The sequence below is a fragment of the Centroberyx gerrardi genome, chromosome 6, assembly GCF_048128805.1.
Source record: "Centroberyx gerrardi isolate f3 chromosome 6, fCenGer3.hap1.cur.20231027, whole genome shotgun sequence".
NCBI classification, from domain to species: domain Eukaryota; kingdom Metazoa; phylum Chordata; class Actinopteri; order Beryciformes; family Berycidae; genus Centroberyx; species Centroberyx gerrardi.
The window spans coordinates 8,672,527-8,696,144 of NC_136002.1; the positions used below are offsets into that span (position 1 = coordinate 8,672,527).

Genomic DNA, 23,618 nt, shown 5'->3' on the forward strand with positions numbered 1-23,618 from the left:
AACTGCACAAGCAAATAGCCTCCTTATCTTAACTGCAAGCACAAATGCAGGCTTCTGGTTTCAGATCCACCAAGGCTGGCACCCTTGCGTCCTTAAACGCCTCTTATAATTGACACATTCTCTGATTTGTCTCCTTTGCTTGCCTAGCTTGCTGCCTACATCTTGCATGGCCTCTACAAATAAATATTATTTAGGCAAAATAATGGGATATATATATAATTTACATATTCAAGACCTGCACTGTTAGGAACGCTTTCCACTCTTGTGCACGGTTAGGGAATAGCATGGAATTCTGATTGGGTCTTTTTGGTGATCCGGTGCGCGTTTCCCTGTGCAAACCTTTACTGAATCTGGGCCTCAGTCTGGATCATTGGAAAGGGAGCCTCAGAGGGGATTTGTGTCTGAGACTTGCAACTCATTGGACGAGCTCAGCTGTGCTGTCACTCTTAACAAAATGGTTCTAATCTGGTATCTAACATGGAGAGAGGTTCTTTGGTTTCTACAAGACCAGAAGCCTTTATGTGCTACAAAGATCCCTTTGAGAATGTGGGAAATGTTATTAATCAACTGTAACAATAAAACGTTTTTGAGAACAGGTGTCTTTAATCTGACTTAATCTGATATTTATTATGTAGACAGTGTAGTGGAGACTCAACAGTGTGAGTTTCACATGGTCATCAGAATCAGAATCAGAATCAGAAATACTTTATTGATCCCCAAGGTGTCAACAAAGGTGGTGATGACAAATTAGGTGTCATCAATGACTAACTCGTCCCAGAAGCAAATGATTAGACGACCGAACTTGAAAGTTGCTTTGGTTTGTTGTTTTTACTAAGTATCAAAGTCAAATCATATGAAACGACCAGCCGCTGTACGGAGCCTCTGGTGGGTCTTCAAACAGATGTAAAAACCTATTTAGAGGATCAAGGCGTTCTTCAAATATTAACAGTTCTAAATCACCTCAGAAGAGGTAAGTTTGGCGGAGCGTTGGATTAACCGAGGGTAACGAGATCAGTCCCGCGCTGAAAAAAACAAAAAAAACAAACCTGAAACCGAACACGCTACCTAATCCAAAGATGCAATTCAAAGAAGCAGGCTAAAAAAGAAAATTGATGTTCTAAAAGTGAGTCAGACAGAGTTCGCTCAGGCACGGTTAGAAAGAGCGGTTATTTATACATCTCAACATCTCACACCCCCACGCATACTTAAAGCACATCAGAGTAAGCCAGCGTTTCAGATTTAGAGATGTTTTTTTAAAAATATAGCTTTAATATATTATGTAAGTATCGATAAAGGCGGGCCAAAAAATATCTTGATGAGAGAGGCATGGGCTGTGCCACGCGTCTTTGATAATATAGTAGAAAAGATGATTGTGGTTGGTGGTGCAGTCAATGGAGTGCGCCCTCCAATCCTCTTTGGTGGATTCCGCCACGGCTGATTGGATAACCATAGAGGTTTCTAATCCTTTTAACCCTGGTACAGTAGAGCTATCCCATAGCCATCCACGGCAAACACACACACAAACATATGAGCGTGCACGCACACCCACAGACATATACACACACACACGCATACCCACAAGGTTCTGCGTGCCCAAGCATAAACGCTGAAATTCTGCATTTGATCCTCCCCTCCCTCCCTCCCTCCACACACACACACACACACTCACACACACACCAGCGACAACACCATCCTCCACTGAACATGATTCATTTCTGACAGTCCATACTGCAGGACTGCGGCTCTGACAAAGAGCGAGAAAAAAACATTTGAATGAAAATGCTTTCAACAAATAAAACCAACATTATTTCTGAGCAATGGCCTATACGACTCTGTACCGAGTCACGCTTAAGTAGGTTGAGCATTTTCCTTTCTTTGTTTCCTCTGCGTTTGAAGGCACAGAGGAAGGCTGTTTATTGCTGTCTCTCTGAGGGACTTTGTATTTGTACTTGGCCACCTGTTTCTAGTCTTTGGGTACAATGTTTACTGCAGGCACACCATATTGTGTTGCATCCTCCAGCATCATGAGATAAAGCAATAACATTCACATTTCTGCATATTACTACATTCTATGGGCTATAGCAATTAAGAAAACCGAAAAACTTCACACAAGTCATTAATGAACAGCTTAAATGAACTTTGCAGGCATATTACTGCTTATGCAACACATATAGAAACATTTCGACATCTATTCATGCTGCGAGGGCTATATTAAAGGGGCATTACGTAATTTATGGCTTTTATAGGCCTCTATTGGCGACCGAGGAATTGCAACAACATCGGCCGGCTTTGTTCCACAACAGAGAGCGTGGAAGAGTTTTTGAAAGCCAGAAATCTCGGCGCCTGGCAAATCGTTGAGTCATTGGTATCGATCAACAACCCTATCAAACCCCCCGCAGATACGGCCATTTTGTGCCGTGGAACAGTAAAAGTCTTAACCCTCTTTTAACTGAGTAAACCAAGAACTTACAAGTTGCAAATAAATACGGAATAAACAGAATAAAGGGACCCTGCAGCTGTATTTGTTCTTCCGTAACGTGCTTTGTATGAATACAATAGCTACCAAAACACCGCCTTTTACCAAATTCCATTACAGCTCCGTGTTTTGCAGAAAGCCTAACTTGCCCCATTACAGTAAATTCCGCTGAAATACTAAACGTGGTATTAAAAACCGCAGGTTGTCAAACACTGCGGTATTCCTGTGGTTTTATTTGCTCTCTCCCCTCTCTCTTACAAATGAGCTGGCAGACAGACGTTTGGCAAATGCCGCCCCTTGTCCTCGGGTGATGAGAGCCCCATCGTACACAAGCAGCCTTTCAAATGTGAGTGCATCGCAGCGCTTTAGCTAATGTAGCTTAAGTGGCGGTGAGCATCAGGTAATAATGAATTAGTCAAGCCCGCTACGTACTCCCGGGCCAGTCCAAGGCCTGTGAGAGAGGCCATACGGACAGACGCCTCTACTGACGGAGAGGCTTTTGTTGAAGGTCGCCTTTGAAAAAGGCAGAGTGAGGTTAGGAATGAGGGCTGATTATGATCAATAACTGAACTACTCACTGGAGACATTGATCTAAATGGAACAGGTGCATCATAGAGACACATGAGCGAGATTCCAGTAATTGAAAACAATGTTGTTCCGTCGGATACGGGATTGAATTGGATGGGAATAATTAATGGCAAATGAGAAAAGTAATAGTTTTCTTTTTTTTTCTTTTTTTGGATGAAAGCAAACTTCTCGGATCAAAGAGGATTCCTCGAGCAGACGCCGGCATGTCAAATCTAATGAGTATATACAGTAACAAAGTCTTTCCGTTAAACTTTTTACAGCTGACACGTTGGTGCCCTACAAATCAGAGGGGAGCGTAACGGAATTAGGGCACGGTGTCATCCCCATTTTCTCAAATGCCAAATACCCAAGAGAGAAGCTCTAATTAATCTCTTACACCTTTACTGCAGTGGCCTTTTCATAGTCTTTTCTTTTGAAATATTGCAAAGCAAAACTCAATAGGTGTAACGTAACTCAAAACCTGTTGCCACTGAGGCCATTTGTTATGCCTCTCTGCCAGCTATGACAGCATTACAGCATTACAGCATGAGTGCAGAATACCACTAGTACTAGTGCAGAATACGGGCATACAGTTTAATGTAGCACTTCTAGGATATGTAAAAATGATGCTAAAAGAAGTATGCTATTATCATAATATGGATCTGAATTCATCCTGGGTTTATGTTGATACTAGATTATAAATGTCAAATGTGACTTCAAAGAGCAGTCTATCAGCTCACACACTGGACTGAGATGAATAACTTGTTTTTGAGTATATCAAATACTTCTTTTGCGACAGATGTTAAAAGGTAGAGTTCCAGCATAGCGAGCATGCTGACATTAAATGCGGGGGCGATTTGCAAATAAATAAAGCTTTTTTTATTTTTTTTCACAAGCACAGACATTTCTGGTTGTTTTTGATGAGAAAGGTTGCTGCCATCCCCAGAACCTGGCTTTTTTCCCTCGCTCGCTAATTGCCTCCAAAGCAATTTGCAATGATGGAATCAGTCTTAACTAATCTAAGAACTCATTTTATCCCCTGATATCATCATATTTAATCCCCGCCACGTTCTCTCCTCTCTCAAACCTTGAGCAACAATTAATATAAACACCAATCATAACCAACCAACCGTGCTTTCAAGTCTAAGCTGTCATTGTGCAATGCTCATGTTTTGATATTTTAATTTATTCATACTGAAAACTAGTTACTACTGAACTACATATCAAAGATATAGGTAAAGAAAAACAAAACTATAAAATGCTGAGATTCTGATGCACCAGATTGTGGATATAAATCATTCAAAGCCTACTCACAGCTTTGTTTTTGTTTGTGTGATTTCAATAATGGTATGCAACATGATCATATGCTGTAGTATACAGTAAATACGGGATAATACCTGACAAGGCAATAAGGCATACATTAAACAATTTGAATGGATGATGCAGGGGCAAATAAAAATCAAATCTCTTACTATTCTAGCAAACAGGACAAACCTTGGTAACAACATGGCAGTATGTAAAGTAGCTCTGTATCACATAGATAGAATTTAAAGCTGCAGTAGGCAACTTTGCACGCTGGTGGCTCCAAATGGCAGCGACAGGTAACTGTTTGAAAAATCTAAACTTCAATAACGTGAAATCATGTAAACTGCACACAGCACGCTCATGTTTGCCAACCCGGCCGGTCTGTGATGCTTTATACCAAAGAGAGCAAAGGGACGAGAGAGGCAAAAGATCCAATGTTGGTGATTCCAGCTTTCTCTGGGCGGAGAAAGCTGGACTGCTCACTGCTGTTTAGGAGACAGTTTGTATTTCACTCTTAAGTTTTGATTCTTTACTTAGTGTGTGCATAGAAATGTCCCTCCCTGACACCAGAATTTCATGTGGGCAAATAAGGCGAATCTAACACTGAAACACCCAAAAGTGTTCTGATAGTGTTATTATTGTCCAGTTTAACTGCTTTGTTGCTTCTCTATGGAGGACAAGACCGACGACAATCTTGCAGCCGATGTCTCCCTCAACCTCTCAAGTACATTCATTGAAAACTGTAATCAAACAGTAGCGTCAGACGGATGTGCTCATACTGCAAGTTTGCCAGAATGAACACTGTTCAGACTCTAGAATCAGTCACAATGAGAATCTAGAACTCACTGGAGCCCTAGTGTAATGCATCATGAATGCCTGTATAATTAAAATGAACATTATACTTTGCTTCACTGACGAAGATCTTTACTGCTGTGCAGCCACATCTATCGTCACGGTTTGATGACATCCGTGTGTCACCAGGTCAGTAAGCAGATTTTTTTTTGCTGATCTTGGAAGAGACGGGAGGTAAACAACGAGCGCTCTCATCCAGCACTATACTTACTGTAGGCCTCTAATCTACTTTAAAGCCATTTGGATTTACAGCTGTGGGCACTGGGGTCAGCCCAGCTCATATCCACATGATTCAGCGTTGATTTTATTTGATCTTATTCAAAGATGTCGCATATTCTTTTTAGTCATTCGTCCCAATCAGCAAATTTTTGTGTTAGGGATGACACACACTGTTATAAAACAATGTGTGTGTAAACAAATCATAATAATTACGAAAACCTTTGTTTGGTCCTTATTCTAAGGGCAGTTGAGATGTTTGTTCAGGTTCCTATGAAGAGCTTGTGCTTTGTACACAGCGCGCTGATTTTGTAAGTAATCAAGATGGCAATCCACTTACAGGTGATAAAACTAAACCTCTGCAAGGTAAAATACCATTACAATGACAAAACCTGAGTGAATACGAATCGTAAGAATTTTAACACAGCCTTCGATCGCCCTTCACTGAGACGTACAAAAGGTTGTTGGCATATTCGGTACAAAAGGCTCTGGATGATAATTAATTAAGAAATACCCTCTGAGTCTCTGGTAAGACTCAATAATCCTGAAAGTGCGACAGCGGCTGCAGCTCTGTGACATTTTGGCGGTTTTCTGAGAGCAATAAGAGCTACTCTCTCCACACATCAATTCTACCGCCATCACCTATGGGTAGCCGGCGGCTGGGAGAAATTGCTGAGTAGTTTAAATATGCACTTAGTGACTGTCTGGCTTGACCAACAAAAGCCTAGGTAAGGGGAAATGGAGTGGAATTGCTTTTAAGGGGCGAAGTACTGCTTTAATATTCGGTTGTATCAAAAACATTTTAGGTCCGTAGGGTTCCCCCGGACGAGTTATTCGCGAAAAGAAACACGTTGAAAGCAAATAATGAAGAGCTCAGAGTTTTTTCAGAGGAAGGAGCGCAAACATCAAGCTGCAGGCTGAAAGCGTGCCCCCCCCCCCCCCCCCACTCCCCCCCCCCCTCCACCCGAACTCTACTGGACTCTACTGGAGCCCCAGCTGAGCGCGTCAGAACTCGGCTCATCTGCCGTGTCGAAAGACTCCGCGCCTGTCTCCGCGGGACATTATTCAGATCCTACCCCGACCGAGATGAAAGGGAGTTCCGATGACTCAGAGCCGCTTCCCCCCCACCAAAAAAAAAAAAGACTTCATAAAACTTTGCGGAATTGGCAAAAATGGCCGCCAAAATCCATGTCCCCCTTGCCCCCCCCCCCCCCCCCCCCCCGAAGCGTTCCTCTTCACCTCTGTTCTGTCCCGAGCCAAAATGAGGACGGGAAGATAATGACCCGACTGGCAGCCACTCAGCTCCCTCCCACTGTAGCATCATGAGTGAAAATGAAATTGATTTGAAAATCCTGCGTCTGCCCAGGCTGGAGCAGAAGGGATTATGGTGCTGATTGTACTAATACTGTGTCCCTGCCCTCTCCCGCCCCCCCCCCCCCCCCCACCCTAATTCTACCCACACTCCTCCTTCTCTATCTCTATCTCTCTCTCTTTCCCTCTTTTCTATGTTTATCTCTCTCTTCCTTGATCAGCTTGTCCAATCATTCTGTCTCTTTCCCCTTGTTTTTCTCTCCTTTTCCGCGTGCCGATATCTCTCTTTCTGTCTGCGTCTCTCTCTCTCTCTCGTGTGTGTTCACTCTCCGAATCGGGTCGAGGAAGCACAGCTGGACAATGCTAGAGAAAAAAGGAGGAGAGAAAGCGGGGAGATGAAGAGATGGAGGGACTGAGAGATGCCTAGGGAGGCTCTAAACTGTAAGGAAAAAAAAACCAAAAAAAAAAAACAACAGCACTCAGATCTGATGAGCAGTAGAGAGAGAGATAGAGGTCCCCGGGGGGCCGGGCATCCCAAATTATGTTGCACTGTTGCCCTCTGTCCGGAAATCCAGAAATTGATCTGTTTTTCCTCCGTTTTCCTCCCTCCGCTTGGAATACAGCCGGGCCTGTATTGCCAACAGTATCACCTTACCAGCTTTCTATTGTCTGTGAAATTGAATATCTGGACTGCGTCTCAATCATAATTTATTTGACAGCGGGAAACGCTGCTTACAGCTCCATTCTGTGTGATGGTGGAAATACACACTGTATGTTAGGCATGTTTTCTCTTTTTTTTGTATTTATTATTTCAGAGATTGCCTCGCTTAAACTCCAGTCTGCTGTTGTACAGTAGATGTCAGTTAATCTTTTCCCATGTTAATACTTGCTCTCCATTTTGCGATTCCCAGTGGAGACGCATATGGTATAAGGACATAAAAATGCTTGACTAAGTTCTCTTTTCCAGAGTATGCTGCGGCAAACGACCTGTCAAAAGCCTCTCCTGCAAATTGAAAATCCATGTTAGGAATATGGCTTGGCAACAGGATGAAACAATAAGACTATGGGGTAATGATTTAAAATGTCCTTACAACACGACCAAATTGCTATGACAGATAAATGTAAAGTGAATAAAAAGGAAACACACTGTTGTCAAAGAGAAAGAAGAGAAGAATACTAAGCTCCCTGGTGCATTAATTAAATGGCTTAATCCAGCCATGTGCAATCAAAACAATCAGTTTTGATTAAAAAGAATGAAAAATATGCCTTTACATGTGATGTTCTAACCGTCATCATCATCATAACTATCATTGGCATTTAAGTCAGTACATTTTACAGCTTTAAGTAGAAAAAAATAACTGCGGGAGTCTGTTTTGCTGTAGTGCCTTAGTGATAAAAGTTTCAAAATATAAAGCTCTATCGATTTTATAGCTTTTCGACAATGGTTCTGGATTACTTTTAAGTCATTCATCTTGTGTTGCCAACTCCAGAGATGACATATAGATTTACTGTATGCATTTCAATACGTGTGCTGCAGGGCTGGTAAACTCCACCAACTACTGCACAGTGGAAATAAATGATCCGCTTTTGACGAAGTGGGCTGCGCTGGGAACGTCAGATAAAAATCCCACATCCGGAGAGTCTCGGTCTCAGTGTGGAAAAAGGTGCAGCACTCTTTCAAAGATGCATCGGCCATCCGAGTTCCATAGTTAAAGTTAATGTAAACAATGAACACAAACGGAAATAACTGTATTCGCGGCCCTGAGGCGGTATGGATTGTATGGGAGCGTGGATTAGTCTCATTTCACCTCTTGTGTAGTATCTGAGCCTCTAGCAGATTTCAGATACGTAATATCTGCTTGGGTCTGACTCAAATTAAAGGCAGAGTGCCGGGGTTCGTTTTGACACGGATCCTCCGGGGAAAAGCACAAGCGCAGAATCATTTTCCCTGAAAGTAACGAGCCAGGCAGAGGATATTGTCAAAGCGCAGATAATTGACCCGGAGGAGAGCAATCACAGAGACTGTGTCATTAATGCTTTAATAAGCAATTGTCAATTTTCAGTGCTGCGCCCGACATCGCAACCTGCCCCCTTAAGGCCACCGCATAGTGAGAGATTTTAAAAAAGCAATTAAAAAGTAAACTATTGTGACACGGAAAAATGGCTCGAGAAGATGTGCGGGAACTTTCTCTTTCTCTTTCTCTTTCTCCTCGGGTTCGTATTGTGACTCGCCGAGGATGAGGAGAGTTTGATTGCACTTGTTGGCATCACCCCCCGTCTGAGGAGACTAAGTCACCATGGAGGAAGGCTCAGAAATATGGGGCGTTTCTCAGTGACCCAAATCTTTTAGGTCTGAGACACGACTGTTGGGATACGAGCCTGGATTTAATATGCAGGGATTGATGTTCATGCTTTCCAGGGGCAAATGTCACTTCAAGCAGATACAAACTTGCAAATAGTCCTCCCCTCTTCGGTCTGGAAGACTGCTCGGGGACACATTTAAGACCCAGATGGCCTTTTGATAATCTTTGCACTCAACACAGAGCCACCGGATCATTAAAATAACAGTCAACTTTACGATGCAGTTGGCGAATTCTAAGTAAAATAAACAAAGAGCTTGTCCTATGGTCTAGAGGACCAAAGAGATCCAGAACAAACAAAACAACAATAATACAAAAATGCAGTACTTAAATATATCAGTCAGTGGTTAAATACAGGATAATCGTCAGGTTTACACTAGATGACCTCTCAATTGCTCCTGAATGAACAAAACCATGGTGTGAAATTGTTCATCAGAGCCTAGTGCCGGCCTTGAAAACAATCGTAATCCCTTCCAGATTAACCCTATGAGGGTCTGCTAAGGCAAAGGGGGTCAAAGGTTAAGAGTTGCTAAGTCTTTACAGCTGATGCTGACTTAAAGGGGAATACCACTGAATTCCAGTCTTGCAGGATAACTCGGTGCATGAGAGTTAAGATTCACTTCTGTTCCCTCTAGTCAGACACATAAATATTTGTTTTGTATTTAGGTTTGATGGAGTCGGAGACAGAATGGGATTCTATGAGCAAGAGACGGTATCACAACATGCTTAGTGCCTTAAAAAGTAGGCTATGTGTATCTGTAACAGCAAAGTATCTGTAATTTGCAAAAATCTCTAAAGTCAAGAATTATATTATTAATTTAGCCTGAGGCAAATCTAGCAAGTATTTTCAATGTGATCTATAATAGCTTTTAACTTATGTATCTTATTCGATTTTTGGGGGTATGGGGTATAATGTAGTAATGTAGAGACCAAAGTGTCTTTATGTGCATGTAATAACAATTATATGGCAATTATATATAATATCGACATCACAACAGTGAATTCATACCCCTTGTAAGGCTTAAGTGTGTATCTCTTACACAGGATTTCACTGCGAGGCACAAAAGCACTGCAAATCCAAAAGTTTGGAGCATGAGGAGAAAGACTTAGTTCGGTTATTTATTCAGCGTGACATAGTTCTGGGCCCCTGGTAAAAATACATTTCCTTTCTCATTTCAGCGGCGAGGCCTGCCGCTGTGTGTTCTGTCACAGCGGTTGTTTGGCCACATACTGCTTCCCTACTCCAGCATCTCTCCTCTTGTGCCATGAATGTCACGACTGCAGCCGCGGGCTCCACTAAAGGAGCACAGGCTATATTACGCCCCCAGGTCACCAATATCCCCTCAGCCTTCACAAAAGCCAGCTTATGGAATCAGATACACTCTCCGGCTCGACAAATTACTAGCCGACGGCCTCCCACCCCTGCTCAAAGTTCTCACATTTTAGCCCTCATGTTTTTTTTTGTGAGTGTGTGTGTGTGTGTTTTTTTCCCCCCTATCCAATTTGTCAGTTGGAAACTGGGTGTGAAAAATGGTTGTTTTTTTCAATGGAGCCACAGGGGTCTGAGTTGCAGTTTATCGTTGCGTGACAGACAATAACTAAGATTGATCACTAATGCCGCAAAGCTACATTTTAAACGTCCAATTAATTAGAACGCTCATTGGATGATCAATATAGACAATTACTCAAAGATGATTTATCGTGGAATATGGTCAGACTGTGGGCGGGAGATGGTGGCGTTGTCCTTTAAGGGAGCAGAGTGCAAAGCCTGCCATCAACTTTAAAGGAGACTGATTGACTCGGTGACTAAACGGCTGAATATAGCAGACACAGTCAATTGGATTTAGAAAGTGAAACAAATAGCTCTGACCCCTGGCAAGTTCAACGGTAACTGAGTCTCGATTGACTAATTTGATCAGCAGGTAACTGAATGGATGGCACCTGTTTGCGAGAAGGAATCCATTGAACGGATTTATTTCTTCCTTCCTGTGTGTGTGTGTGTGTGTGTGTGTGTGTGTGTGTGTGTATGTTCTCTGCAGGCTTTGACAGGCTGTGTTAAAGGTCTATCCCATAATTGCATTAGATATTCTCACACTCATTAGGCGAGATTGGGTGGTGTTACTGTAAATACAGCATGAAAGAGGAGGAGGTGAGCAAGAGAGAGGGAAAGAGAAGGAGAGATACAGAGAGAGAAATCCACGTGTGTCAAGCTTGTGTGTGTGTGTGTGTGTGTGTGTGTGTGTAGCCTATTATACAATGGAGTTCCCTGAATTTCCTATTTTATTCCTATTTCGAATTATCCTATTTTGAGAGGAGAGAGGAAGGGAATTGGGGCTGGGGGAGGTAAAGCGCCTTGTTTACAAAAAAGACCCAAACCAAATCTAAATCCCCTTGCATTTAGAGGCTGCCACAGACACATGCCTGGGATCACGTGTTCGCTGACATCTGCCCAGCAGTATCACAATACCACCGAGCTGACAGCTTGAATCGTCTAGGATGTGATTAAGTAGGCTACAAGGCTATTACCGACACAAAAACGGACTCCACACAACAGACAAAAAAAAAATGGATTGGAGGCTGGAGCTTTTGTATTCATGGGGCTGCAGAAGCAGAGTTTGCTTAATAGAGTTTACCACCTTTTTTTTTTTTTTAGCAGGCATGCATTTTTATGCAAGGGGGGGGGGGACAAATGAATGCCTTTCTGAAAATATAATTTGTTTGCTTATATTGGTGGATGTTTTGCCTCAAACTGGAGCGTCACACTGTCCCCACCTTTTTATTATTTACCCAGTCCATCACTATCCTTCTGCACACAGCCCGGAGTGATTCGTAAATCTAAACTAGGCTGCACAGTCCTCTGCCCCCTCGCATCCACCCCCTCTGCTCTGCTGTGTGCGGAAACAGGCTCGGTCTCTCCCCTGCCATTAATCCACACGCAGACAGCATCTCCGGACACGGTGACGCACTTTGCGTTATCGAGGGGTTTTTCTTGAATTAAACAAGAGCCATGGTGACCACAGCCTCGGCTCGACATGCGAGGGAATCTAATTGGACTTGCTGCCAAAACGGAATCAATCATTTACGCGGAGGACGCTGTATCACGGCAAAACTATAAGCCCTTGTAGGAATATTATAGGAATATTATAGCGGTACCATAGGAGGTAAAAAAACACTATAAAGTACGATAAGATCGCTATAAACTCACTATAGAGCACTGCAGACAGGCCATACGTTCCTATAGGAATATTCTATATAGCATGGTATTTTGTCGGTAGGAGTGGAACTCGCTGGTGAGATGAAACTTGGAAGCCTGTGTAATCAAAGCATCGCTATCAGATCAACTTGCATCGGGGCATTTCCATCTCCGTCTACTTTTCTGCACTCTGTAATCTCGGCGAAAATGTAACTAAATGTAACGCGAGATGAGATCGCGTTGAGTAATAGCGCCGACAGCCCATATAGAATAATCTCCCTTAACAAATGCATGCAATCGGTCAAATGGTCACCTTTGTTTTTTTGCGATGTGTAGCCTGAGGGAAAAGGAGGAGAGGAAAGTTGGAGGATGAGTCTTACCTTATAACCGCTGTGTCGCCCTGGCGGATGGTGATGTTGTCGGTAGCCCGCTGCATATCCACACTCCGGACGGGGAATCCTGTGGGGATAAGACACAGGAGTCTGAAAAAAGAAGCCTGCAATTGCCTCCAACACGATTTGCGTCCGACCTGCATCTTTAAAAGCACAGGAGCGCGTTTCGCGAGCTATAGATCCAAGGGTAGGGGGGGGAAGATGAAGAATAGTTGTCCGGACTTCTCGAAAAACGTCGAGATGCCTTTAGGTCCAAAGCAGTCCAGAATGAGGGGTGAGGAGGGCTTCCTAACAGACTTCGGGATGAAAACGCGCGGTCTAAGGTCCTCTCTGTATAGTCCACTGATGCGTAATGCTCTCCGCGTAAAAGGAGCGCAGCCAGCAGCGGCGATGGAGAGGCAGGCTTCTGTTGCGAGGCTGGGAAAATCAGCCCTCCCTCCCTCCCTCCCTCTCTCTCTCTCTCTCTCTCTCTCTCTCTCTCTCTCAGATTATCCAGCCCTCTGACTCTGATGCTCCCCTTATTGGTTGTCAGGACAACAGCACCACCTGAGGTCCCATTCAGTGAGACACAACCATGGACCGAGTGAGGTCTGAGGAGGAGAGAGGGCGAGGGGAGTTGCAAATCAATAGGCTGAGGAGGAGAGCGCATGCCTATGTATGGGAACACATCCCGAAAGAAAAAAGGGCAGCAGTGTGGCCCAGCGGCAAAGGAAACTGCCCCCTAGGCTGCCGACCCGGGTTCAAGCCCCACGTCAGCGAGCATTCCGCCCCGCTGAAGCGCACTGAACCCCTGCCAGCTCCGTGAGGGCTGAGCTACAGGCGGGGGCGAGCAGAGAGACAACTTCCCTTTGGGGATCAATTAAGTAGCACGTTGTCGTTAGGCTCCAAAATAAATTGTATGCTCACGGTTATCTAGAGCAGGGGCTCCCAAGCATTTTCATGCCGAACAGATCCGCATTCAACCATGGACTCCCCATTGGATAAGACTTTCTGTAGTTAATTATGATTTAGTGTAGAAACTTATATAACTGTACTATATTGTAGTTGTGGAGCAGTTAAATCTATCATCAGAACAGCCGCCCTTATGCACTTTCCCAATTGTGCTGATTTCTAGTGAGGAAAATAATGTTGAAATTGTACTATTCCTAATTTGGACCTCTGAAACCCCCTTAAGGGCCCCCGCTGACCCCTGGACCGCCGTTTGGGAACCACTGAGATGAACTATTCTATTCTATTCTATTCTATTCTATTTTTGGGGGGGAAATACAACAATTTTATCCTGGCCCTGTCATAACCTTCCCCATTAAAGCAGAATGGATTAGGTGAAAAAAAAAAAAAAAAAAGCTGATCCAAGAGGGCAAAACAATCTGTTGACCGTGAACAGGACGATGCACAGCCGTGAATAGCTTAAGCAGACATAATCACCTCATGTCTAGACCGCCATGACTGACAGGCTTTGGCTGTGTAGGTAATTACAACCATTCTCAACCAAAGCAAGGACATGAGTTTGGAAGGTGTGCGCCTTCAAAACTTGCCAGAAATGTGAATGCAGAATGAGCTTTTAATTTTGCTCCTTGCCAATCAGGCACCAGCTTAATGGGCCATGATCTAATGCTCATTCGAAGATATGCTTAATGAATTGCAAAGTGACAATTAAGGCAGTGCATTTAGCATTTTATTTGATTCAGGAAATATATTAATACTAATGTGAATCATTGGCATTCACTGCACGGTGCATTCCGCTTCTTGTCTCATCTCCGGGAACATTTTCTTGATAATACAGGATCAGACAAATAACCACGTCCTCAACTCCAGCATCCAAACTCAGTACCTATATGGTCACATGGCATCACTTACAGACGTCATACCATACATCATATGATATGCATGTATGATGATCATATGATGTTAAAATTGCAGAAATTTGCGTGATCATTCCCCTTAATCTCTGAATTTAATGTATTTGCTCTGGTGAATGCAGAAAGATGACTAATCCTGTTGTGAGCACCAGCAGCCCGAGCGAGCCAGAATGAGGCGGTGTGGTTAAGCCTTATTTTCAGCATCAGCAGATTTTAAGCACCAGACCAGACGTGGAACTTCAATTTTACAGCCGGCCCCTCCAGCAGCTGTAGCCTACTGTGACATGTAGGCTTTACAGCCAGATTAGACAAAATGGAAGTGCAGATCTGCGTGCAGCCGGGAAAGAATTACGGCCTGGGTAATTGACATTGGGGAGTCTATGGAAGTGCTAATGCTAGTGCATTAGGTAAGGAGCGCTATAATTTTTTCAGCTAGGGATGCTTGCAGAGTTGCTCCCCACTTGCCCCTTAATAACCGTTGCCTGTTACCGTTTCCTCAAAGCTTCTGGAGGTTTCAGCTATCTTGGAGAGTGCACAGTTTATGAAAGAGCATATGCATTAAGAGCGCTTAAAAAGGGACTACTGGGTTCTAAAGAAAAAGGAAGGGGCTCTCCTTTGCATACAGATTTATACAGGAATAGCTCCCATATCGCTTTTAGCTATGTTTCAAGTTTGAATTTCTGAAAAATCTACCCATGATCTGTGAGAGAGAGAGACAGAGAGTGTGTGTAATAAGTAAAAAATCTCCCTTGTACGGCAGAGAGATGGAGAGGGGGAGGCCAGGGACACAGCGGCGTTCACCAATCCTTAACAAAAGGCCAGTGATCCCTCTCTCTACCACGGACTAGGGAACACACACACACACACACACACACAAACACACACGCTGAGTGCTGGAAGACAGAGGGTTATTATCATGCTAGTGGGATGCTCTTGGTTCCGGGGTGTTGTTGCGGTTCACACAGGAGAACTGCTGATACAGCCTGCTGTGCTGTACGCTATATATTCTATAATAATATACATAATCTAAGTAAAAACAACAGCAGACACCTGTGTTAGACACATGCGGCCCATCCAGGATGCAGTTACCCATGCCTTTATGACTGTTAGCATGAAAAAAGAAAATCATAACATCATAACAGGATAACGAAAATGCAAAATGCATGTAGATTTTTGGATTTGGTTCACCGGTGATATAAAAATATCTGGTTTGGATGGGTGTCTGCAGGTGTGGCACGTTTTTTTTCCCCACTTTGTCCCACCTCTCCATGAGTCTCTATGGTGCAGGGATGATGACAGGTGAATTGGGAATATGTGTTGTGCATATATAGAATGGAGAAGTCCCACTTTTCACTGCATCTACTACAAACACGACTGCACAGGTCCCAGGATAATTTTTAGGGGGGGAAATGGCAGCGCTAATGCAAGATATATTGAGGAGAGATATATAATTTGGAACTCCTGTGATGAGCGCCGCTGAACATAGGCAGTCTGTTATAGATAAATCATGAAACAAAGACGGTATTTTGGGAATGAATTTCTTTGAGGAGAAAACAGAACATGATCCATTATTCAGCACAGCGTAGTTCAACTCAAGAAGGTGATACTGAAGGAATGCCCCAGGAACCAGATTCATTGAAACACACCAGAGACCGATGTAATTCATAGTAACTAGGAATCGTGTTTCTCTGCCTCCTTATGATTTGCGAAGGGGTGATCATACTGCATCGTAAATTATGTTGATTCCGCCGCTCGCTTAAAGGTTTTGCAAAAGCGCCTTGCTGATAATTCAGACATTTGCAGGCGATGCACGACTTGGCCTCGCGTAATTTCTGACATGAGGTCCGGATTGAAGGCCAGCGACTATATTGTGCTTTTATTAATACACAATATGAGCTGCCCCAACTTTCTCCCCATCTCATTAGTCATAATGACTCTGACAGAGTGACTGTGCGCAGCCCCGCCGGTCAAAGCAGAATAACTCACAGTGGCAGGGCCGATCAAGAAAGGCACATCAGGCCTCCTGCTCTGTGTCATCTTAATCATTATCTGGTGGCGTAACTCAAAGCCATGGATCAAACGCACAGAGGCAGGACTCCGACAAAGAGAGAAAAGTCGCTCTTAAATTGAGTTCATGTGTATTATTCCTATGATCTTAGTTAAATGTGACAAACACAGATGTCAGAGAAGCAAGACTGTAATCTGTGATGTCAACACGAGACTGAATTTGCACCTTTTGGTTAACCAAAAGGGTGCAAATTGGGTTTATTTGACATATTTCTCATGGTGCTTTATATGTCAGCACATTATAGCACATTTTGAGTGCATTACTATCATTATAATCAGCACATGACATAATATTGACACAAAATCCTGCCCAAAATACTTTCTGGGGCGACTGTATTACTAATATGTATAACTAATGATCTCATAACACGGGCATTCCAGATGCATGCTGTGTTGAAATGCATAAACTTTTGTGATGTGATTACAATGTAAGAATAGAACATATAATATAGATAGATAGATAGATAGATAGATAGATAGATAGATAGATATAATGTTATTAATGTGTCACTCCTCAACAAACAGGTCAAACAAAGCAACAAACACAATAGCCACCCCCAAAAAAAGGAAGTTGAGGACCACTCATCAAGAGTTACGAGACATAGGCTAAAAACAATACACATAAAAAAGATACTAGAATATATATATATATACATATGTATATACATACATACATACACACACACACACACAAAAAAAAATAAAGGTCATATTACACACACACAAACACAAAGGATATAAAACAATCTTAGTATTGCATTATAAAATTTAGACACTCATGAATGAACGTCTTCTGTTAAGGATGAGGTGGCAAGCTTTGGCACATTCGTGGATACAATATTTACCAGCTAAAACTACACACAATCCTACTATAAATGAGGAAAATTCTGTCCGTCTGTCCACATCCATTTTGCTCCTCAACGGGTTGGCCAATCAATCTGAAACTGCACATGGCCATTGAGCATTGGCATAGGCAGGGACTGACGGAGCTCCTTTTTGGCAAGTCTGCACGTAGTTGTGGCGCGCGCATCCCCAAGTAGGGACTAGTTTATTTAAATCATCGTAGTCATTAAATTTTGCAACATGGTTTGAAAGTTGAAAAAATAATTCAGAACGAATGTCTGTATAGAGTTCACAGTGTAAGAGTACATGGGCTTCTGATTCAATAGAAGCATTATTACACAGGGTACAGAGCTGTCTATCGGCTGGGTGTTTGTGTACCTTCCAGTTTCTATAGCTAAAGGTGCAACTCCACATCTGAATTTAGCAAAGGCGCTTCTGTGCTGCCTTGATAAGATACTTTGTACATATGGCTCTGTATCAAAAGCACTTTTAAATAGGCAATAAGTGCGCAGTTTGTTACCCTCAGGTTTATTTATTAACTGAAACCATTTCTGTTCATCACTCTCTGATACTGCAATGTCAGAATTCTTTAAGTCATTTCTTGAATAGACTCTATCTGTGCGGGCAAGGTGGGACAAATGCATGGAGCTAAAAAAGGTTCTCACATTGTACATATAATTGTTTACCTTAGTCAATTGGAAAGCCCACAGAAACACATGTTTACAGAGTCGACTATCAGGCATGCTACAAAGCCTCTGCCAATTCTTAAAAATACATGACCACTGGCGTTGCCATGGAGTTTTCCAACCCATGTCACCCTGTATGGCAGCAGTTGGGGTGTATTTACCAACTCCTAAATAAAATCTGCATGCTCGGTTAAAGACAGCATTAACACAAGAGTAGCTTCTGTAACCCCAGACAGCAGCGGCATATGTCAGAATGGGTAAAACCAGAGTTTCAAACAGTTTGGTAAAACATGTAAAAGGAAAGCCACCCATAGATTTACATTTAGCTATGATAGCACCCAGAGCTCTATTTGCATGCATTGCCAGATGCTTAACAGTTTTGTCAAAGTTTAGAAACTCTGTTAGGATCAGCCCCAAATATGTATTCTCCTTGACGACTTCTAGTGGTGAAGGGCCACATGAAAATCCGAACAAAGTTAAGGGAGCTGATGGGTTCCTAAAATGCACCACCTTTGTTTTGTCAACATTTATGTTCAGTTTCCAATCCTGACACCAGCTATGGACAAGGTCTAACATCTCCTGTAATTCTTCTTCAGTCTCAGAAATGAAGATGATGTCATCTGCATATAAGAGGATGGATATTTTTTCCTTATCTATACAGACACCCTTACCTGAGGCTCTGATTGACATAGAAAGATCATTTATGTACACAGAAAACAGAAATAATATATGTATAATGCCTGCTCACAATGCATACATAATATGCTCATGATGTCTCGCAATGCACTTCGACTAAACGACTGCCAGCATTTGCTCCAGATTTTGCATCCAAATAAGCTTTGTTTAATTGCGCTGTTAATAGCTATAAACTAGAAAATGTTAAAATCATGCTGGGTTCTCGTCACCCAAAGTCAGTCGCCACTCTCAGAGAAGCAGCTCTATGATGTGTCATAGCTCCCTTGGGAGAGTTTTGTTCATTGTGTGCAGTTCTAGATGTAACTGTAAACAATCATAGGAACAATAGATGAAGTTCATTTCAAAACGCCATATATGTTTAGGAGAAAAATCATCATTACCTGGATTTCATTATGCGCTATGTCTTTCTGTAACAATGTGATCCTTTGATAAACCTTGGATTTAGGTTACCTGCCTTTAAAATGCACCTTAATTTAATTTGTGCTGTCAATAATTTTGTAAGAGTAGGTGTCAGAGTGGATGTCTCTTTGGAATAAATCTCTATATGCAAATTCAGTTTTAGGGTGTATTTCCCTCCTTTGTCTCCCAGATCAAGATATTGGCCTTTGAAACCCAAACCCCAGGAACGGTTTCAACAAGAGGAGGGCCTATAATGGGATTCTGATTCTTCATCCACCTCCATTGTGCAGTATCTAACCTCTGTATGAAAACAAATGGCACTCTGCTCTGTTGTGAGCTATAGAAGATCAATGAGCCAGACTCGCCCCTTGGATCCCTTTTATTCTAGCCCAATACGCTCTGTGTCAAACGAGAGTAGGCTGCATTAGCAAAGCACTCCCACACACAGAGAATGTGTGTATGTGCGTGTGTGTGTATGCATGTGTATATACAGTATGTGTATGTGTGGGAGAGAGATAGTAAGACAAGAGAGAAAAAGAGCGAGAGTTTCCTTCTCTTTATAGAAAAGGAGTGTATGCATAATTTGTCCTGGCATTCCTATCAAAACCTGAGTCTTGGCAGCAAAATGCATGATATGCAGGAAAAAGGATACCCAGCAACATACTCAGCAGTATATACAGTATCACTACCAACACACACACACACACACACACACACATACATACACTCACTTTCATGCACACACATACACACACAAACACCATATCACACCTTGGCCTGAAGGCTTTCTTTCTCTATCCCTCTCTTTCTCTCTCTGTCAGCAGAAAGATAAAATAAGGCAATACTTTGGCACAAAGCAGTGCTATACGGTAGACAATGTGCTAATGCGATAGTTCTAAGTTCAGTGGGAAAATGGCATTGTGAACACTAAACTGAAATTACATTATTTCTATACATTTAACTCAACTACTAAGTTCTGCATGTGAAAGTTAACCAATGTACCTGCCAGCATGCCAGCGCATAAAATTGGGTGAATGAGGTTTCTCTGAACATTTCTCTGAACATTTCTCTGAACATGCAAACTGCATTCATAATAACTTGCTGGCAAGAGAGGCAAGTGACAAATGACCACCTATGTGTGTTTTTAGTCTTTTATTCCTGCTTTGGGTCAGATTAGCATCCAAGTAATGCGTTGTGCATGCCCAAAGAAGCTTGTTTACACTGGCACAACGCCTACCTGCAGAGGCTGCCAGCACCTACTTGCATAAGGCGAAAGACACCCTTCAAACGACACATTAAGCATCAGAAACCACTCCAGAAACCACCTTCCAGGCTCCTTTGTGTAAACACATAACCTTGACAAACTTTCAGCTGGCCTGTGAGTGGCTTTGTATCTGAGCAGATGTCTAATTGAACTGCAGTTCTAATGTTGTTTTCTGTGTACAGACCTAAGTGCTTTTTTTTAATATATGTGAGCGGAACAAGGCTGGCTGTTGAAGAGTGATTTCCCTCTCCAGACATTAGATAGTGTGTTCGGTGTGTTGCTGAGATCTATAGGCCGACTTGTGTACAGTATACCTGGGCTGTGTAATCTGATCATATCTAAATGTTTGTTTTCACTTCTGCCTGTACAGTCTGATTACATGTTGTGTCAGATAGTGAGTGTGTGTGTGTGTGTGTGTGTGTGTGTGTGTGTGTGTGTGTGTGTGTGCGTGCGTGCACATGATGTTTGGATTGAGAATCCATCACCCAACAAGCAATGTGTTTTCTGTTTTTCTGTTGGGTTTTCCTCTTAGCCTCAAACTTTCCATCAATATTTGGATTGCCAAAAGCTGTTATGGTCCCAAACCGCACTTCAGATATTTCACGCCTCACAAATAACGAGGTCCACAAACTTGGATGGGAGAGGTAGAGCCACAGCTATTTCCTAAACAACCGCGAGAGTGAATGCTGAGCCAAAAACACACACATTCTTTCATTATTTGTTCTGTATTTAAGAAGGGTAGGCCAGTTAATATTGTGTTTAGCCCAAGAGCGACCTGGTCAAGGTGTAATTGCGGTGGCACACAGCCTCCTGAACAAAACCATTATCCTGAGGTATATTATGCAGCTGCAGAGTGCATAATGCAACTTTCATTTCAGTTTATTTCCAACTCATTTTAGCTGAGCAATAGAGACTGAATGCGAGTTGGTTCCTTTCATTCGGGGCTGAAAACCCCATGTGCAACAAACGGCCGCGGTCAGCAAAAATCCCTGAATAGCATTCCTAGATGAGGTTGCAGTCCACAGAGACAAGTGCTAACGATGGATTTGTATGAGGGACAGAAGGCCAAAGTAGTCAACCGCTGCATGTTTACCATTCTGTAAGAGTAGTATACAGTATTTTGTTCCAGCGAGGATATACATGCATGGATAATGGTTTGCAACACACTGAATCTTGAACCGAACATTTCATATCCACTGAAAATGGTAACTCGAAAGGGATTACAAAAAAAAAAGCATCACATTCTCTGATATGGAAGATGGTTTATCTACTATTTCCGGCCTGTGAATTGCTTCATCTTCTCACAAAGTATTCCGTGAAAACAGGGAGAGCAAATGCATCTCTTCTGGGTCAGTCGCCAATGCAAATGCCCCAGCTTGGAAAGCTAATCATCATCTGTGACGTCCAGAGTTTGACCTTAGCTTTCAGTACCTGTACATTATCCATCTCCGCTCCTGGAGATGATCGCACACTCTCTCTTCCCTCACACTACATCTCCTCAATCTTCTTGCAAAAGAATTGCTTTGAGTTGGCTGCTGGGGGGTCATCCCTCCTCTTGCTATTCAGTCCTATTAGAGAGTTCAGGCAGAGCAACCTTACTGAGAAGGATTGGTTTAGCCGCTGTTGTAATGCTCAAGGTGAAAATGTAGAGGTTAACAAAATTAATTCCTTCCTGCAGTACAAGGATGTATAGTTGGATAGATCAAGGAAGGATTGTCCTTGTGAGCAGAAAGCAAGTTTGGACTCTATGGAAGTTGAATTCTATGGAAACCTTGATGCAACTAGTCATTTAAGACTAACCTCTCTACTAGGTAACATACTGCGGCAATGCAGTTGTGTTTCTCAGTGGCATATGCTGAAATAGGAGCCTTTGATATTCCGCTGTGCCCACTTTGTGATTTTATCTTATCTCACACATTCATGTCAACTGGTTGAAAAATACCAAAAAAAAAAAAAAAAAAAAAAAAAAACAAACAAATAACTTTCTACCTTAAAGATTTAGTAGTTGGATGTGTTGAATCTCAGGATTTGCATGGACCCCCCCTTCTTGACAGACCCTATCAATCACTTATTCACTTGAAGTCTATTCAACATCAAACACTGACCACCATGTACATAACAAAATAAGGATATTTTGTCTCCGGCTTTTGATTGAGAACTCCCCTTTGAACTTTCCTGGGCAACATGTACGCAATCAAATACATAGTCCGTTCATAGATCTGAGGCTCGGGAAGACCATTTGAACGCATTTGGAGCGTAATTCTCAGTAAAGCGAACTTTCCTCTAACGGGAATAGTACATTCTGACACCCTGCTGAGATGGTGGATGTATCAATCCCTTTGTAGCCAGAGGCACAGCTTTGGAAGTCAAACACATATGATTCCCACAGGCCACTAGTTCTGTTTACAGGTAGGTGGAAGGCAAGATCTAATGAACGGGCTCAATTCTAACCACGCGCTAACATTTGATCAGCGTGTCCACCGAGCTCGCGCACTGTGTTCATTCATGTTTGTGGACGTCTTTGATCAGATATCCGAAAAATAAACAGCATAATAATGGACTTTATTTCAAATCAATGAAACTTGTTATGTGGCAAAGAGATTACCAACCCCACAGATGCACAGAGAGCAAGGCAACACCGGGAGACTGAAACATTATCCCGTTTTTAAGAATCTCTTAAGATGTAACACTCTCCGGAAGCAAATGTAGCACTTACTTTACAACGCCGTTATTTCTTGGCAACGTCGACGCAAGCTGTTACAGCACAACAACACCATTAGGAGCTAAAGGCTAGCACTCACATTCTGGTAAATTGCAGGGTGATTCGTGGTTGGAATCTGTGCCAAGAAGGATTTAACCCATCAGTAAGTAGGTAAAATTGCCGAAAACCCACACGAGAATGTGTTCTCTATAAGCTCTTCTGAAACTACAACTGCGAAAACCCTTAGCAAGAAAGTAACAGTGCGTCTCGACAGCTAACCACACATGCCTGCGCGTGTGTGTGTGCACATAGAGGTCCCAATTGTTCTTTTCTCAAGCAGTCCAGTGTGCCTCCACATCTTATCCCTCCACCCCCAATCTCCCTTTTACTCTCCATCCCTTTTCTCCCTCGCTCTCCGTCTCTCCCCAAGA

At 42.7% G+C, this 23,618-nt stretch overlaps 1 protein-coding gene across 1 annotated transcript in view; it reads right to left on the reverse strand.

The window, feature by feature from the left end:
• Nucleotides 1-12,961, reverse strand: part of lsamp (limbic system associated membrane protein) — a 162,657-nt gene extending 149,696 nt beyond the window's left edge. The window contains exon 1 of the mRNA XM_071897273.1: nucleotides 12,661-12,961. Within this exon, the coding sequence (XP_071753374.1) occupies nucleotides 12,661-12,815 (155 nt within the window). The 5' untranslated portion in view covers nucleotides 12,816-12,961. The remainder of the gene's footprint in view (nucleotides 1-12,660) is intronic.
• Nucleotides 12,962-23,618: the final 10,657 nt, after the last annotated feature.